Genomic DNA, 18,827 nt, shown 5'->3' on the forward strand with positions numbered 1-18,827 from the left:
TTAGCAAAGGATGCTGACACAGCCATGCCAGCAGGTCTCACAGCGGGGAACTGCATTTCCTAAACCTCCAGAGGCCAGGGAAGCGTGGCTGTGCTTCCACTGCTGCCCTAATCCAATCAGGAATGCCCCTGTGAGCCAGCAGGACATGTGGTGGAGGGACACCTGTGGACAGCACGGGGACCCCACTGAGCTGCTCGATACCCATGACTGCAATCGTTACCTACAAAGTTACCAGGACTTGGAGAAGGACATTGAAGGACCTTGATTACATTTTTATAGATCCCACTGACTGGGCTGTCAAGGATGGTGTCTCAAGGACACCCTGGTTTGCCATGGGAGTACTGAATCCTGTGGGATGAGCAGGTGGAAACTGGGGCCACTTAGGGATGCAGGCAGAGTGAGTTTGGTGGCAAACATGACTGTGTGGATAAAACCTCTCAATACCATGAGACAGGGATGGCCAAGGCACGGCTGCCTTGACAAGCACATCCCACTGAAGCTGCCTTGTCTCAAGGTGGTGACAGCTTGGGATCGGTGTTGAGTGTGGAGTCCAAAGGCTCTCCCATGCCCCATAGATCCCTCCTGGTCCCCAACCAGGTCAAGCAGCCCTGCTAACGCCTTGCAGTCCTCCAGCATGACAGTGTGTGCTGTTCCTAGTCCTTCACCTGCTGACAGCATCCTTGCCCTGAATTACTTTTGGTTCTCTACATTTCCCTCCCTCTGCCCTACACAGCCCTACACAGCTGCAGTGAGAAAAATAGGGCAGAACACCCTCTCTATCCCCTTTTATCCATGGCCCTTCCTTGCAGAAGTCTACAACTACAAGCAAATCCAAGCAAATTGAATACAGGATAAATCCTGAGGAAGCGACGAGCGGCACAGTCTCACCGGAGCGACGAGCGACGCACAGAGGGTTTCGTCAGCCCTGCGTAATATTAATCACAGGGAAGTTAATGCATAAGGTTTGGTAAGCCAAAAAATACATTTGCACTGTAATTTCTTGTTTGTTCGGAAAGCCATCAAGAGAAATTGAATGTGAAAGCGATGCCACTAAATTCAATAACAATAAGCCCGTGATTTATTTCCTTCCTTTACCACTCGAGACCGGCACTGCCTGATGTGCTGATCCACACTTTCTGTGGGCCTGGGCACGTGCCAGTGTCTGCCACCACCCGTGGGGACTGTGAGGTGCTGTCCCTCCCCTCACCTCCCAGACTGGGTGCTGTGGGGCTGGCCATGGGGTCACGCCTTGGTGACGCTGCCACGTCCTGTGATGCTACACGCGGTACCTGGGGTATCTGTGCGACTCTCCCCGGTACGTTCCACCCACCAGTGACGCCTTTGCACTTGTCCCATCTGGGGACAAAAGCCACGGGGAAGCTCGGCCCTGGCAAGCCACAGCAGACACCCAAGCGTGAGGAGGGATGGTCACTGCGGGCAGGGACGCCTCTTCCCCACCAAACCGTGCGGGAAATGCAGCACCTCGGGAATGGCTGCGTGATCGGTGACCGCACATGACGGTGACGCACACACCGTGTGCGGGCTGACTCATCCCCCGGCCGCTCCGGAGCGCCGATCCCTACCGGAGCCACTCGCCGCCGTGGCCCTGGATTATTTTTAGCTGCCAGATCATTACTGCTGCACGCCTCGGAGCGGAGAGCCTGCATGAGCACAGTGGCTGACACATGCGACTGATGTCCCTCCTCCACATCATTAGCTCCTAATCCATTAAAAGAGATCTCTTCCTACACTGCTGATAGGGGGAGATGACAGATGGATAACTATGGGCTCCTCAAACCACCAGGCAACAGCCACTTGTCCACTTCTACTTGGGGGACAGGTCCCCATGGGGACAGCAGAGAGGGACAACTCATCTTCGGAGCTCTGAAGCCTCTGTGGACACTGTCACACCCACAGCACATTGTGCTTCTGCCACCCCCTCTCACACACCTCCTGTTTTGGGGAGATGCAGCATTCATGCAGCTCCCTCCCCTCTCCAGCTGCAGTGTCCAGCTGTGTCCTGTGACAGGTGATGCTGTCAGCAGCAGGGAGAGGGACTGTCACCCTAGCAGGGGACGGATGCCTGCAGGAGATGACGCTGCCTCCCTTCCCAGCACCCCAGCTGCCTATAGCCCCAGGCATCTCCAGCTCTGCACAAGCCTCCCCGGCACAGGCAGGATGGGGCTGTCAGAGGTGTCACTGTGCAAGGTCTCATTAGTGTACAGAAAGTCAGCACAAAAGAGGCAAATATGCTGAAAGCTCACATTTTGCCTGTGCTTTCCATCTCCTTCACTGATGAGAAGCACAGCAGGGTGGCACTGGGGCCTCCTCCAGTCCCTGTGTGTCTGCTGAAGGAACCAGCAGGACGAGACTTTCCTTAGAACAGCTCTTGCTTGGGGCTGATGCCCTTAAATGGGCCACCTGAGAGCCAGCTCCTGGCTGGCAGATGGAAATGTTTTCCCTCTCTCCAACTCACTGCTTTTGGGGTGCAGGAGACACACAGAGCGACCCTGTGCAAATGCACCTCAATATTCCCACAGGGGAGGTGACTGGGGCAAGGAGGTGACATCGAGAGTTTTAACAATGTGTTGCTTCTCAGCAGCGATGATGATCATCTCTGATCGAACCATTCTGGTGACAGCCCAGTCTGAGAGGCTCATCAGAGCTGATTTTATTGAGATACCGGATGAAGCACTTCTAAAAGCTACAGTTTGGTCAACAAAATGATCTTTGTCAAATTTCCCTGCCAAGCAAGCTGCATGGCATGGCCTCCCTTTTTCTACAAGCACTCCATTTTGGTAATATCTTACTTTTCCCTTTGCTTCAGGTCTTGAACACCCTCTTTTCACAGAGTTCCCCCAGTAAAACACTCTCTGTGGGATCCTTTTACAGGAAGGAACATGGCAAAAATGAAACACAGGCACCGAGCACCCCTTAGCCAGGAGGAGTCACCAGACTGCTCGCAGTGCATCTTTTTTCTCCAAGTTTTCATGTTGAGACAGGGAAAGCAATAAAACCAAAACTCACAGTGTTATACCTACTGTGTAACCACCTGTCAGTAAATTTATGAACAATTAGGAAGTGAGAGTGCTTCCCAGGGAGCTATTTGTGTGCGAGCTAAAACGTTCTTTCTGCTCGGAAATATAATGGGGAAACAACTTCACCAGTTCTCCCTCCTCTTCCCCAGTTTTGTTTCCTTGCAGTAATTAATCATCTGCTGGTCCCTGTGGCACATCCTGATGGCTCCTTTTCACCAGTTTCAGGCAGCTTTGAGACTGGGAGCCCAGGGATGCTGTTGGGTGCACCCCATCCTGTCCCTTTCCTGTTCTCCCATCCAGATTTTGGGTTAGCACGTGATGGCAGGTGCTTTAGGGACAGTGGCTGTTCCCATCTGGGCAGTGCATGTTGTTTTTTGCCTGCCATTCTGACTCTTCCTCCTTCCAGACCTTCCCCCTCTCCCTGCCCTCACTCCTTCATTATTCTTTCATTTCTCCCCTTTGTTGCCTCCTGCCCTTTTGATGCTCCAGTGCTTTTCTGTGTGCACACATCTCCTTCTCTCTTTCCTTTGTTCTAAGGTCTCTGCGCTTTTCTTCTCATCTCTCTTTTTTTTTGTTTTGTTTTTTTTCTCCCTCTAGTTGCTTCAAACTTTGATATTCCTTCCAGTTTTTCTCTGGGCTGCTTTGTCTTTGAATTCACTGCCACATTGCTCCTGCACCACCTTTCTTTGGCCGTTTTCACTGTCTTGCCCATCCTCTGCTTCTTCAGGGAGGAAGGAAGGTTGAGACAGGGGTCTAGCTGCAACTTTCCATCCAACCTTTTCCCTTTGGAGAAAAAGATCTCAATGGGGGTGGCCCTTTGAGAACCTTAAGGAGCCATTTGTTATCACAAGGGAAAAATAAAAGATTCAGTTTGGTTTTCAAACACTCACACAGAAGCTGCATCTGCACTGGTGCTGCTTTGAGAGGCGGTGAGTGAGACACAGGACCAGCATCCTGAGGTGCATTTGGATATCACACCACACAACCTCACCCTGTAAATGATGCCATGGCCCTTCAAAACCCTGTCCTGGTTCCGAGGGCCAGGAAAGCAGCAAACACCAGGATGGGAAATGGACTGTGCCAACCAGAAACAGGACAAACAATGCCAGCAGCTGGGAGAGGCTTCAGTATGGTGAGTAGGATTAAGGCAGTACAGGGAAGGGTTCTCTAAATGAATCAGAAACAGAGGACATCTAAGAAATACCAAAGACCACTGCTAGGTAGGAATGGCCAGTACCAAGGTACCAAAATCTCTACCAGAAGGGATCCCAAGTTCACAGCCTCCACCAAAACACTGACCCTGAGCTCCAGGTTTCTGACTGAAGTACACACCCTGAAGCAGCCCAAGCCATGAGGGCAGGGCTGTGTCCTGCCTGTGGTCTACCGCACTCCTCACACCAGAACCATCCTGCAGCATGATGCCATTAAGGTCTCCCAGCTCCTCCTTGCAAACCTGCCCCTCCCAGGAGCTCTCCCTGTCCCTCTTTTTGAGAGGTGGCCTTCACAGTGCTCACCCCACAGGCAGGAGGGCTCAGCAAGGTCCACCCCACTTCAGCTCCACTGCAGCCTTCATGACGAGAGGAGGACAGGGTGGCTCATCTTCTATTTATATGAGCTTAAATGCTTGTTCTCTCTGCGTCCCAAACTCTCCCCAGAACGCCATAAACACCACGCATGTCTCTGAAAGCATCCATCCCTTCGTCACAAGGCAGCTCCTGACAAAAAGAGGAAAAGGGAGACAAAAACAACCCTCTGGCTTCCTGCCATCTACGCTCTTATAAGCCCTGTTAACGGCTGTTGCAATGAACCAATGCAAGAGACATATTAATAGTGCTACTAAGAGACACATTTAGTGTTGACGGCGATTCCCTGGCAGATTTATCGCTGGGTTGTGGGGAGGGAAAGCCAGGCCCCTCAGTAGCACAATTAAAACCCAATTGAACACGGGCACAAAGAATCAATACTCTCTCCGGCCAACTTATAGTTTTGCAAAATACAAATAGAAATTAATTGACCTGAATATAGTTGCTAACTGGTCATTACTGCTTGTTTGCCATCCTGCTGGCACAATGAGGGCAGCAAACAGAGGACAGACCTAAACCTCAGTTTTACAGCCAGAAACAGGGCTTTGCTCCCATCCCTGCAGCGTGTGCTCTGCTTGTAGTAACAGCCAGGACCAAATCCATCTCTGGAAAATCATTCCTTTCCTCTCAGCCCTGAGCAAAGGACTGTATGTTGTTCACCCTCACAGAAAGCAGAATGTAGCCACCGAGAAACTGCAGCAGAGCTGAATGATGGAATAGCTTGGGTTAGATGTGACCTTAAAGATCATCTCATTCCACCCCTCTGCCATGGGCAGGGACAACTTCCACTAAACCAGGTTGCTCCAAACCCCGTCCAACCTGATCTTGAACACATCCAGGGATGAGTCCAGCTTCTCTGGAAAATCTGTACCAGGCCCTCACTACCCTCACAGGAAGGAATTTCTTTACATCAAGCCTAAATTTCCTCTCTTTCAGTTTGAACCCGTTTTTCCTTTTAACTACAGTTCCTGACAAAGAGTCCCTCTCAACTTCCTTGTAGGCTCCTTCAGATACTGGATGGCTGCTCCATACAAACTCCTCTTCCTCAGGCTGAACAGAGCACAGGAGGATTTGCCTCTCTCGTCACCACCATCAAAGGCACCTAGGGATGGATTTTCTCAGCTGGGGAAACAGTGTGGTTTGAGCTTAACACATTGAAAGGGAAGCACAGACACTGCTCAGCATGGACCACTTGACCTGTGCCTGCACCCCCAGTTCCTCTCATGCCTCCCTCCAGCTGTGCAGAGGTGACACTGCTGAGAGCCACAGTCATCGCTGCGGTGGGAGCAATTCAACACAACTTGCTCACACCAGGAGAAAACCTTTCCCCAGCACGGTTAGGAATGGCTCAGCAGCAGACTGTCACTCTGGACACAAACTCTCTCACCTTCACCTGCCCATGCCTGGCAAGTGCCTGCACCACCCTGAAAAAGGGGTGAGGGCAGGGGTGCTCATCACCGCCAGTTCACCTGATTTCATTAGGTGCAAAGCACTCGGATACTTCACCAGTGTTGACTGGATGGATTAGCACGATTAGAGAGCAGACAGGATAAACAGATTAAACCTCACAGATGGACAGCTCGCACACAGCTCAAAAAGGAGGAGAGGGACAGCTCCAAACAAGGGGATGCAGGGATGCTTGCAGTGGATCTCCGCTCCCCCTTTCCCGAAGTGAGCACTCCTCTTCTTCACCACAGCCTGGTGCACACAATCTGGGACTTCCCACCAGGCAGGAAAACCTGCTGGATAGGTGACCACAATCAACCCCTGCCTCTAGCCAATGAGAAGGGTACATAAATACATACATAACTCTGCTGGGGGCTTCTCAGACGTGTCAAGGCTGAGAAAGTTTTCAGATTTGCTCATTGCAAAATCAATACCCATCAGCTGTTTGAAATTAAAGGAAAGATTAGGTCCTGGTTTTATACACGCTTTATTGTATTCCGAGAGCTTTCTACTCAGCAAAATAAATCTTCTTTAAGAGGATTAGGAAACTTTCATTATCTTTATCTAACCTGAACTAACACTAACTCTGAAAAATTAATCTAGAGACCAGACAAAAAGCCAGTAGCTGGTGCAAAGCCACAAGAATCCTGAGGAAACATCCATCAGAGTGCTACAGGCCCCTCTGATCTGCCAGCACCTGGATCCCCCCATCAGAACAGCCTCAGGACACTGCTTTGCAGCCCAACAGCATCTGCTATATCAAAACACTTGCCTGTGAAGCCCTGTGCCAAGAGCCCTTCATGGCCCCACAGTGACTTTGACCTCTCTCCCAGAAGCACAGATCCTTGTGCTGTTGGGATCTGCTTCTCCTCTGTGCCTGGCAGCACATTGCTTTTGGCTCTCCTGAAGCAACTTCAAATGCGTGCTTGAGAACCTTACTAAGGAATCCCTGCAGGAGCAAGCTGAGCAGCATGGTTCCAAGCACTGGAGACAGGTCAAATTCACAGCAGGGGACAGGCAAAGGGGGAATAAAGCAGAGCTCAGCTGGACCATTGCCATTTCTCAGGTGTCCTGAGACAACTGTACAACAACGATGTGACAACTATAAAACAAAGCAAGGCCAAGACAATGCACGTTCATCTCCTCCTTGGCATGGTGAGCACTTGTCCACACCACTGCTCCCATGCCATGCCATGGGAACAACTAATTCTGGCTCCAACTCCACTACCAAGAGGGCCTCCAAACCCTCCCCAAGTCCAGGCAGCCTTCCAGATCAAAGCATCCGGCAACAGCACGAGGCACGCTCAGACCTACCTTGCACGATGAGATGGACACGTGAAGTCTTGGGGTGACTGTCTGTCTGCACAGAGCAGGTGTAGGGCCCCTCATCGTAAATGTCCACGTTGTGGATCTTGATGCTGTACTGGGTCTCGGTGTTGGACAGGATGACCACACGGTTGTCTATAGACCACTTGTCATTGCCGGCATACAGGATGGTGCTGCGGTTCAGCCACGCTACCCGCGTGACCCGGTCATCCACAGTACACCTGGAGGGGACACACAGAGCGTCACACACCTGGAATGGGACACACACACAGCATCCTGGGGCCCAAAAAGGGATGGGAGCAGGATGGGAGTGTGGCTCCCCAGCTCTGCCAGCATGGAGATGCTGCATGCCGTGGCTGTGCTCCCTGTTTCCGCATCCCCCCATCTTGTGAGATTTCACATTAACAGTGGGTTGGCCAGAAATAAAACCTTCCTTTTTCTTTTATGCACATCTGGGGAACCACAGACAAAATTCCCATTGTTTGACCTCTGCAAGCCAGGCAGACAATCTCTATCCCCCTTCTCACCCACCTCCCCAGCCCCCCTTGCCTTGGCTGTGCACTGAGAATTCCAGATGAAGCTGTAAAATGTGCTGACAGCTCAGCTTGTCGGCACAGCCCTCGAGCCATCCCCGGGGTGATAAACACCCCTACTGCTGGGGACAGGGGCCACAGCACATGCACAGGGAGAGGGGAAGAAGAGAAACAGCCGGAGATGGCCAAACCAGCACACAGGGAAGGGAAGGGAACATTTGGATAAGCAGCTGTAAATCCTACAAGTGCCTTGAAAACACAACACGCTCGTTTCCATTATTTATTTCCTGCCTGGCTCCCACCCTCCCCGCTCTGAGACGTGCAGGAGCTCAGCAGCTCCGGTCCACAGCGCTGAGTTACACTTGGCAAAGGATGGCATGGGGGGGAAGGGAATTAAAATGTTCCTGGAAAACATGGCTTTTTCATGCTCTTTGATAGATTCTTCTCCATCTATTTACTTGTGGTATTCTCTGCTGCTGCCATGGAATCTGCAGCAAAAGCTCTGAGCATTTGGTTAAATTAAGAGCATCTCTGGGGAGTTTCACCTTTGCCACCTGAGGACCAGGCTAGGGAAACTTTCTCTTTGCATGAAAAAAAACAGGGAAAATCAAGCTAGACGTGAGCTAGTGCCGGCAGTGGCAGAGCTGCCGCAGCTTTGTGCAGCCAAGATCGTAGCAAGAGGCACTGACAGTCAATCAAGAATCTCATGTGAGTCCCTCTCCACGTGCCTGTAAATTCATAGAGGGGCTGGGAGGCTGTTCCTGTCCTTGTCCCCCTCCCAGCCCCTCTCCTTCCCAGGCTCTGGGGGTGTTATATGCCTCCCTTGCTGAGATTGCAGAGCGTCACCTCGATCGAGATTATTAATCGGGCGCAGGGAAGGGGCGATTCTTGGCATGTTTGAGGGTCCCCCCGGGTGCTCAGTTCAGAGGAACGAGCCATATATTCTCCTGCAAACAAGTAATTTTCCCCTTGCAGGAGCTGTACGTCTCTGCCAGCCACATCACGTAGGGACGCCGGGAAAGACGGATGGCCCTCCACGCCTGCCGCGGCACCGCCGGCACGAGGGGAGCCTGCCTGGTGTCACACATGCCCCGGCGCCAGCTCGGCTCTGCCGGACCAAGGCAGCCCTGTGCCGGCACACAGCATTGTCCTTGTCGGGAACCGAGCCCTCTCTTCCTTCAAATTAACTGGGGGAGAGCTAAACACAGCCGAGTTAAGTTCGGCCCTGGGGGATTCCAGTCTAGTGGACTATTACTGCTGTCTCACTTCATTATAATGAATAATAAAGAGATACTTACACACGGCTTCTGTAAATTATTCATTGCGTGCGCTGAAAAATCAGGGCAGCAATATGTAAAACAGACAACTTGCATGTCTGTGCTCATATAAATATCCAGACTACAGCCCTGCGAGGTACTCTCGGGTCCCCTCATTAGGGGTGAAGCACAAGGACTCGGGTTTGAAGTGACAGGGATGAGACGCCCGTGCCGGCGCCGAGTACGTTCAACTGCTGCTGCCCAGCTTTGGCTGGCGCTTATGGGATGTGCTTCCTGAGGAGATCTGGGGCCAGTCCAGGACACCTGAGAACTGGGGTGGTTCATTCTGCATTTACAGCTCACATTTACATCTCAGAGCTGCACCTGCAAGAGCACTCAGGGATGCCCCAGGTGGACACTGGGGTAAGGACGGCATCACCCTCCCTTGTCCGTGGTGCTGTTGACTGCTACTGCCCTCAAAACTACTTGGAATGAGCAGGCAGCAGCAATTGGAGACCTCTGTAACAAACCCAGGCCAAGAGCAAGGAGGCAAAGGCTCCTCCTTCCCATTCCTCCAGCCCACTCTTCAGCCACTGTCACCCAATAGCTAATTTAGGACCAAGTCCCTTTGGTTTTGTGCAGCATGCTCCTCTCCACCAGAGCCCAGACTGTCCCCTGCTACAGACCACCAGACAAACCACCCTCCTTCAAAAAAACAGCCCTCCTGCTCCTCCTGGGAATGTGTCAGAACCACTAATGGAAGAAAAGCCCCATCCATCAGCTGGCACAGAGCACATGGCATTCCTGAAGGCACCTTCTCAGCTGACCTCACCTTCCCACCACCCATTTTCCAGGCCCTGGCAATTGGCACTGCAAAGAGAGCACGGACAGATACCCTGGCACTAGGAGCACCTCATCAGCTTCATTACCTGTCTGGGAAAGTGATCTCCATTAGCTGCTAAGCTGATGGCACTCGCTTGTCTGCTGAGCCGTCTTTGCTCCCCATTTCCAATTGACCAGGATTATGATAATGTCTCCAGTAAGCAAACAGGTAAAGAGACTTCTGCAAAGTGTTTAGATAAAGCAGACAAGCTCTGACAAAGCTGGATAATAAAGCAGGCCAGGAGGTTTTCCCTTGAAGGGATCTAATTAAAACCAAAGACAAACCCCCATTAACAGTTTCCTGAAGGCACCGTATCCATCTCCAGAAACTGCCTTACGAATCCAGAAGGGACAAAAGACAATAAAGAGCCTGTCACATGGGAGGGAAATAAACTTACCCTGGTTCTGCAGTTCACCTGGAGAAAGCCCATCAGCAAGGCAGGGGGAATATCTTGGGAACAATATCATCAGCCCCCAGCACACGCTGTATCCCAGCTCCCCCACGCATCCCTTCTTTGTGCAACGTGACCTGTCCCATCAGCTCCTCCATCTCTGCATCCCACTTACACCCTCACTGCCTTTGAGCAGAGACTTTGCACCATCTGTAACCCTTCAGCTGCCTCCAAGCACTGCTGCTGTCCTCCAGAGTGGCTGGGGAGCTTTGGATGCCAGACTTTGCTGGAGCTCGGGCCCCCACAGTGCTCACAATGATACATGTGGGCTCTCAAAGACTTCATCATCTCCTGAGACCCATACAGATCCCCTCACTCTGCAGGAGGACGAGAGCTGTAGGGATCCCAGTGCTCCACCAGAGACGAGGGCAATGAACCTGAACGCGGCAGCGTGAGAAGATGCATGAGGGTGGGAGCTGGGGGCACCGGCTCTGCGCTGCTTCCCCTCTAATTGCCCCTATTCCTCATTCTTAAATGCTAATTTTGAAGTTTGCTGTGGAATTATTTCACTTAGTGTCAACAATACAGATAGCTCTGCTGACATGCTCTTTGTGTTTGGTGGCACACAGTGCCCGTCTCCCTCCTCCTGCACCTATTAGGAGAGACCCCACATGGCTCCCACAGCAGGCTCCTTCCCAGCCCCATCAATGACACTGACAGTGCCTCTCCTACCTGTGGGTTGAGCCATAACACCCTCCACCTTCATCCCTTGCCTTCTCTGGCCACGTCACAGACCTCTCCTGCACTGCTGACTTGGCTCAACATGAGGGAAGGCCCTCAACGCCTCCCCTGTGGTGAGGGAAATACTGTGTCCAGGGTCAGAACAAGTTTTCTGGCAGTAATTTGGAGGGATAAGCAGCACACAAAGAGATGGAAACATACAGGAAGTCTTGCAAAACTCTCTCCATGGCTGCAAAATATTCTGAAGAATGCATGGGACCCCAAAATGTTGATGTACGTCCTAAGAAATCCAGGGGACATGTTTGTTACTGAAGAGCCAAGACCACTGGTCCCTGTCCGTGCCAAGAGGCTGGGGGGATGGATCGACCCAAATTTGTTATCCAAACCTGTTTGGACATGTGGTGGGATTTTTGGGGTTGTCAGGACATGTACTTAATGATCCTTGTGAGTCCCTTCCAGCTGAGGATATTTGATGATTCTAGGATTCAAACCTCTCCTTTTTCCTTGTTCAAACCAACAATGCTCTACTTTTAAACTCCTCTATGGCCCTTCAACCCCAAGCTGCTTCTCTCTCCTGTAGGCAACATGTCTCGTCAGGATGACAAATGGAGATGCCAAAACCAGTTGCAAACTTGCTGGCTGACCCAGTTTTCAGTGGCTAAAATAGCTCACCCAGATCAGGAGCAAAGCCCCTCGACAGCCACCGGGTGATGCTTCACCCTGGGAAACCACCAACCAAAAATACCTGTTACAGGGGCAGAACAAACACCCTTGTCTTTGAGAGAAAATTGTTAATTACATCTGCCAGGGACTCCTAATGGGATTTCTCCTGCACTTGTAATATTCGCCCTGGCTACACGGTTAAGGGGCACTGGATGTTTTTTATTCTGGGTGGCTGGAGCAAAGGCAGAGGAGATTTATTTGTAATCATCGGAAATAAACACATTTCCTCAGAAGTAAACACAAAAGAACAGAACCTGGCTCTGCTCCCACTTCGTTCAAGATGCAAATGAGATGCAGACCATCAAAACATAGCAGCTCCTCTAATCCTCTCCCAACAATGCAACCCGCCACATTATCTGCAGGGACAATGGCATCTGTGCCTTGTGACGGTGGTGGGTAACACAGCAGCTCCCGAGGGCAGGACTGTGCCACCCCAGCTTCCATCACTGCCATCTGTGCCGTTTATTCCGGGGGTGGAGGGCACGGGGCACTTTGTCTTTCATCACTGTCCTGTCCACTGGCACTCTGTCTGCTTTCTGAGTCACCCCCACTCGCATCTATCCTGGTGGCTGGATGTGGAGTGCACAGCTCCACACCATCCCTGCACCCTGAGAACAGCTCCACACCATCCCTGCACCCATCCCTGCACCCTGAGAACAGCTCCACACCATCCCTGCACCCTGAGAACAGCTCCACACCATCCCTGCACCCATCCCTGCACCCTGAGAACAGCTCCACACCATCCCTGCACCCATCCCTGCACCCTGAGAACAGCTCCACACCATCCCTGCACCCTGAGAACAGCTCCACACCATCCCTGCACCCTGAGAACAGCTCCACATCATCCCTGCACCCTGAGAACAGAGCACAGCTCCACACCATCTCCTCACCCCAAGGACAAAGGGCACAGCTCCATGCCTCCCCACACCACCCCAGCAGGACAGAGGGCACTCAGGATGCACCGTATGGCATCACCCAGCACTGTCACCTCCCATCCAGCCTTCAGCAACCACTCACAAGTCCCAGCCCAGCACCACTCCCATACCCACTGTGGGATGTACGAGATGGCATGTACAAGAGCTTGACCAGCCCAAACAATTCTCCTTTTCTCTGTAACATTCCTCCCTCCCCACCATACGCCACTCAGCCACTGCCTCCTGCAAAGGCACACACAACTGGCTCGCTCTCTGCATGTTTAATTAATTGTCTGGCCCCACTGCTACTGCTCCAATTCCCCAAGTGCCCCCAGTGCTGTTCAAACACATTCCAGGCCACTGGATAACCTCTTCCCTGTCAACAACCCCCTGCCTGAAGCCCTCCAAGGGCTATGGGACCCTTCTTCCCTCTCCAGAGGCTCAGGGCTTGCCAGGGAGGGTTTGTCCCTGGTGGTTCCCCTGTGGTGGCAGTCTGCCCACCAGCAGGCACCAGAATAGAAGCTGCTCCCCCTGAAAAATCAAAGCCCAAATTGATACATTAGCAACTGCTAAATATAAAATATCCATCTGCAAAGATAATAAGCCTGTGAGGGCAGAGGCTGTCGAGTTGCTCCATTTCAGATAGTTTAATGGTGTTTTGGTCCATGACTGCAGCTCCCAGACATTAGAATGATAACAAGATGATGAGGAGGGCGGGAGCCGTCTGCGCAGGCATCAGAAGTCAAGACAATGCTCAGTACGCAGTCCCTGAGGGGTCCATGCCACAGAAAACACTGGCTGCTCTGCACCCATCATTCACAGGGCTTTGGGTGGTCTCTGTGACAACCCAGATCATGCAAAGGCTGAGCCTGGTGCTGGGTGGCTGCCAAGCTTGAGCTGACATTAATTCAGCGAGGGGGGTCTGAGCCCCCTGGAGTGGACCTGGGTACCGCTGCAGGTGGCACACAGAGATGCTAAAGCTGATACAGGCAGAGCTGTGCTGCAGGTGGCTTAAAAAGCAATCGTAGTTTGAAGAGGGAAGGGATGCCCAGTGAGGTGAGCTGCTCCATGGTGCCCCCACTGATGGATCATGTCCTCTCCCCAAAGCCATTCACAGGATTTTCTGAATTAATGCTCCACATCGAGCAAATCCAGAAACAGCCAGCTCTGCTAAAGCGAGCCAGGCTTTCCCTCCAGTTTGTAAAGCCCCTCTTTCACTCCTCATTGCTTTTACTTCCAGCTTACAGGGACACACCTCACCCCGACAAAATCATTGGCAAGGGGAAGGGGGGCCAGGCGAGGTCAGGTGCTCAGGTACACTTCTCCCAGCTCCCACCTGACTTTCCCTTGTTTCTGACAAAACAATGCACCAATATCTGTGTCCACGTGCAGGGATGCTCCCCCTGTGTGGTAGGGAAGGTCAGAAGGCATTAGCCTAAGCCCCAACAGCTGTTATTAGCTCAGGAGAAAACTTCATAAGGAAATGTAAGGTAGCAGCAAAAGAAATAAAGCAGAAGGCCTTTGGATAGAGCAAATCAATGGGAATGTTTATAGAGCAGGTGGCACACAAATGCTTCCACAAGAATCAGTCGATGCTGGCAGCCACACCTCATGTCCCAAAGACAGAGATGAAAATGAAGGCGCCAAGCAGGGACAGCCAGGCCAGGAAAACCACAGAAATTAGAAGAAGTACAGGGAAGCTTCTTTCCTTGCCCTAAATGGTACCTGAATGATTGCACTTTCTCCCTAACACAGCCAGGCACTGATTTCAAACTTCTCCATGGTCACTTGGCCATCCTGTGGCTTGAAGAAGGCTGGGACATCTTCCCAGCTCCTCTCCAAAGAGACAGTCACCATCCAGCAGCATTTGCCATCAAGGCACCTGTCCTAGGAAACATGGGCAGACAGCTGTTTTCTCACCAGGAATGCCAAATTCCCCTGTCCCTACACCAAGCCCTACTCTACATCCCAGCAGGGAAAAACCCAGTGAGAGACACCTGCCAATGCTATCAGCACCCTTCAAGGGTGCTCATTAAGGGACACAATCTGGAGATTCCCCTGCTCAATCAGTGCCTGCACCCTGCCTAAATCAGTGCTAATCCCACACAATACAGCACCTGCAACTGGCTGATTTCCAGCGTTCTTCAATCAAATGCAGCAAAGAAAACAGAGTTCATCGCTAGCAGAGCTGAGCAGTTGAGAACCGAGTCCTCCACGCCTGCGCTGGGGTTGTAGGGTTGGATTTTTTTCCTTGCTATTGTTTTTTTTTCCCCAGTTTTTTTCATTCATCTGCCCAGGCAGGGAGAGAAATAACTTTGGCTGTCACAGCTGGACAGGCAGTTAAGTGGTGGTAATTAGTGTGTGGCAACACGAGGCTCTGCCTGCTCTGATTCAGCCATCCTGAAGGGATTGGTGACCGTCTCCATCTCAGATGGATAAGGGGGACACTTTCAACCCAGGAGGACGTGGCCGTGGCACCAGCAGCATCCCACAGTTGCAAAAGAAAGGAAGGATGCTGGCAGGCTGATTAAAACCTGGACCAAGGCACATCCACGAGAGAAGAAGCCAGAGCAAAACCATCAGACACTTGTCCCTGCATTGCAAGGAGGGGAAATCGGTCTGAAGCCACCCCAGGGCAGGACAGGATATCAAAGCAGTGAGGAGGTGGTGTTGTCACCCCAAAAGGGGTTTCTGGGGGAAACAAAAGCATGTAGGGCCCTTTAATAGGAAAGCCATCCATGCCTCCATCACCTGTGGGCCTCATGCTCTCTGTTGGTGTATCTGGCCACACCACCCTCCCCAAGAGTCGGGCAGAAAGCAAAACTCTTCTCACATCCTGCTGTTGATTACCACCAAAAATATATTTGTCATGAGATGCCCACCGCTATCTCTGTGGCTCTTAAGGGTAATGGAGAGGTTTCAGTCTTTGGAGGATAAGTCTCAAGCTCTTGGCTGCTTGCCCGGGAGGATTATTTTACATCAGGTTGAGCTCTGTAGTAATTATCTTCAAAACAGCTGGACTGCTGGATAAACTCACTGTATCTTAATGCACAATACGGGAGCAAACGCAGGGAATTAAACTGCAATTCCAGACAGATCGACGGAAAAACCTCTCACCAGTGTTTCAGAGGCCGAGGCTCAGGGCTCCTCACACATTAGGGGTGGGGAGGCATTTGCTCATTTGAAATCAATTCCAACTTCCCCAGAGACAGAAAGGAGGGGGAAAGAGATGCCCAATGAAGATGTTTTACCCTCAAGCTTTCAGCAAAGAAAAAAAGCACTCTTTTCCTGCCCCTCATGGCTGGAAAATGAAGCAGTGTTTGATCCAGGCTGGACAGCTTGGTGTTCCACACAACCCCAAGACTTCCATAAAAGCTCCAACATTCCAAGGTCTTGGCTCCACGCTGTGCTGTTCTCTGTGATGCCAGCAGGCTGGGAAAGCTGAGGGACGAATCAGTTCACTCCATTCACACCCCCCACACCTGGAAATCACTCCCAGTGCCTACTCTATCCCATCTCAAGAGGATGAAGGGGCTGACAGATGGACAAACCAAATCCCAGACTGGTCCACCAGCATGAATTAAAAGGAAAAAAAATCAAGTACCTTCACAATTGCGCTGCCACAAGATTTAGATGCAAAATCCTTGCAGATGGAATTAATAACCTCTAAAAAGAGGGAAATTCCTCCTCTGGAGAGTGAAGCTGTATTTCATGGTGAACACCATAAAGCGCTCCTGCCAAACGCGAGATCTGTAAACGACCTGGGTGAGCCATCAGCTCAGGAATATAATTGCCAATTTGCAGGAATTTCACCAGCAATTAGGCAAAATGAAATAACCCACCGGAGTAAATCCCTTGCTCGCTGATCCCACACCTCCCTGACCCATCTGATCTCCACCCACTGCTGCTCTGCCAGGATGAGGGTTGGATGCTTCAGGCACTAAGGAGCCAGGTGACAGCTCTGTGAAGATGAAGAAGTTGTCTTCAGTGCCAGATAAAGAAGTCATCATCAGTGTGAAATGACAACAGACACTCCTGGGCACCAGCCAGATGAAGACCTCTCCTGCTGGTACCCCCTCTCCGAGCATCCCTCAGAACCAGGAGCCTGATCTCGGTAACCCCAGGGGCAGAACAACTGCATACAATTAGGGGGTTTATTTGTTTGAGTTGCACGTGAATATCCCAAATTACATTATCAGATCATAGTCCTGCTTCTGATTTATTCCTTCTTTGTTCTTCAAGTCTTCGTACATCTAAGCAATTAACCTCTCAAAGAGCTGGAGAACACATAATTATCCTCATTTGTCTAAACGTCACCAAGATGGCTGCCTTTCAATTAACCTTCTGGGAATGGAGGGAAGTTGGAGTGATACAGTGATCATTTCCAACTTCAGCCTAGGCTGCTGCTTTTTTTTTCCCCTTAAAGTAATTTAATTGAAATATTCAGATGATAAAATATAGCCAGATAACTGTTACTGCAGGTAACGGGATCAAGAGGAGACTTGCAATCGAAAAAGAAGTCAAACGAGGTACAGTAATATTATATCAATACGTGGCACTTCCATCTAAAAATATCAAAGCACTTTGTGCTTATTAATGAAGGGAGAATTTCGCACTCCCCTGCCAGGCCGAGGCTTACATCACTTCAATATGTCACTGCTGTCAACAGGGAAACTGAGGCAGGGGATGGGCTCTGGCACCTGGAGTTGTAAACTCAACCAATGTAGTCAATCCTTCTGCAGCCAGGAGCTTCCCAAGAACATCCTCTCGTGAACCCCTCTCCTACCCTAGGAGAAGTTGGCTGCTTCATGAAGTCAGCATGGGAGATGTGGTGGTGGCCGAGCTGCTTCTGCTTTCATTTATTTTAATAATAATAATAATTACCCCCATTCTGCTGAGCCAGGGTCTGCCACGCCAGCGAGAGAGGGAGCAATTCCCACCCATTGCCTCGCTAATAAATATGCATCATTCCCACTGGGAAGTGCCAGGTCAAGCTTCGCACTCGCACGAAGCATGACACCAGCATCGTCTGGCACGAGCAATATTTATACACACCCCCTCTCATAAATACACAGGCAAAATAAACAAGCCAGCTCAGAAGTTCAGCGCATCTCCTCCCTGACAAGCGTGGCTCCTCAATTCCCCACGGTGCCACAGCTCTGCTCCCGGCGTGAAATCGAGCTTTCCAAAAAGCAATTTGGGCTCCGGCACTGCTCCAAGCTCTGTTGGGTGCCTCCTGCCCCAGCAGCAGCGAGGTGGCTGTGGCAGGAGCAGCTCTCACACTCCCTGCACCCTCAGAGGGTTGGGGGAGGCTGGACAGAGCTCCCACATGAAGGGAAACTGAGGCACGGTGATGCACAGGACTCATTCCCTGCGTCCTTCCCTCCCAACCTCAGGTGTGGATCTGTGTTTCAGCACCACGCAGCCACTCTGCTGATCGTGCAGGCAAGCGGGGAGGAAAGGACGTGGGAATACGAGAGGGTCCCCAGTGGGGACACCACAAACCCACGGTGCATTCATCCAGAGACAGAAGCGAGGGGAACACAATAGCCACCGAGTTTATTCTCGGCACAGGCTGGCGGCGACATAATTAAAATGCAGGTCGGAATCAAGGAATCTTCCAATAAATCTTTGCTTTTGGCTCTTGGGCTTGACAGGAAGCCTATACCTGGTGCAGGGAGTACAGACCGAGGGGGAGGCACGGATAAAGGCTCTGCTTTATGGACAGCCATTTTAATGTTTCGTTTGAGTAATGGGCCTTGCAAATTAGCACCCCGGCGGCCTGAAATACATATCTTTCCAAGGACATGCAGGCTCCTGATCCGACAGGTGATGTGGGCAAACAAGCCCCCAGGGCAGCTGCCATCTCAGCTCTTTGTGGCTGCAGTCATATTCTATCCCAGCCGGGATGATGAGGAAAACAGAGAGCTTGGAGGGGGAATCCGGAGGCTGGGGGAGGAAATGGAGCAGAAAACGACCCTGTGTGAGAGCAG

General features: G+C 51.3%; 1 protein-coding gene across 4 annotated transcripts in view; it reads right to left on the reverse strand.

Moving 5' to 3' along the window:
• LOC102106197 (opioid-binding protein/cell adhesion molecule homolog) overlaps positions 1-18,827 on the reverse strand; it is a 290,882-nt gene that overhangs the window by 13,868 nt on the left and 258,187 nt on the right. For all 4 annotated transcript variants that reach the window (XM_005528459.2, XM_088066805.1, XM_005528458.2 and 1 more), the window contains one exon: positions 7,382-7,614. In XM_005528459.2, the coding sequence (XP_005528516.1) occupies positions 7,382-7,614 (233 nt within the window). The remainder of the gene's footprint in view (positions 1-7,381; positions 7,615-18,827) is intronic.

This window comes from Pseudopodoces humilis, chromosome 25, assembly GCF_049639895.1.
Source record: "Pseudopodoces humilis isolate 2021_Gansu_Grassland_sample_001 chromosome 25, ASM4963989v1, whole genome shotgun sequence".
NCBI classification, from domain to species: domain Eukaryota; kingdom Metazoa; phylum Chordata; class Aves; order Passeriformes; family Paridae; genus Pseudopodoces; species Pseudopodoces humilis.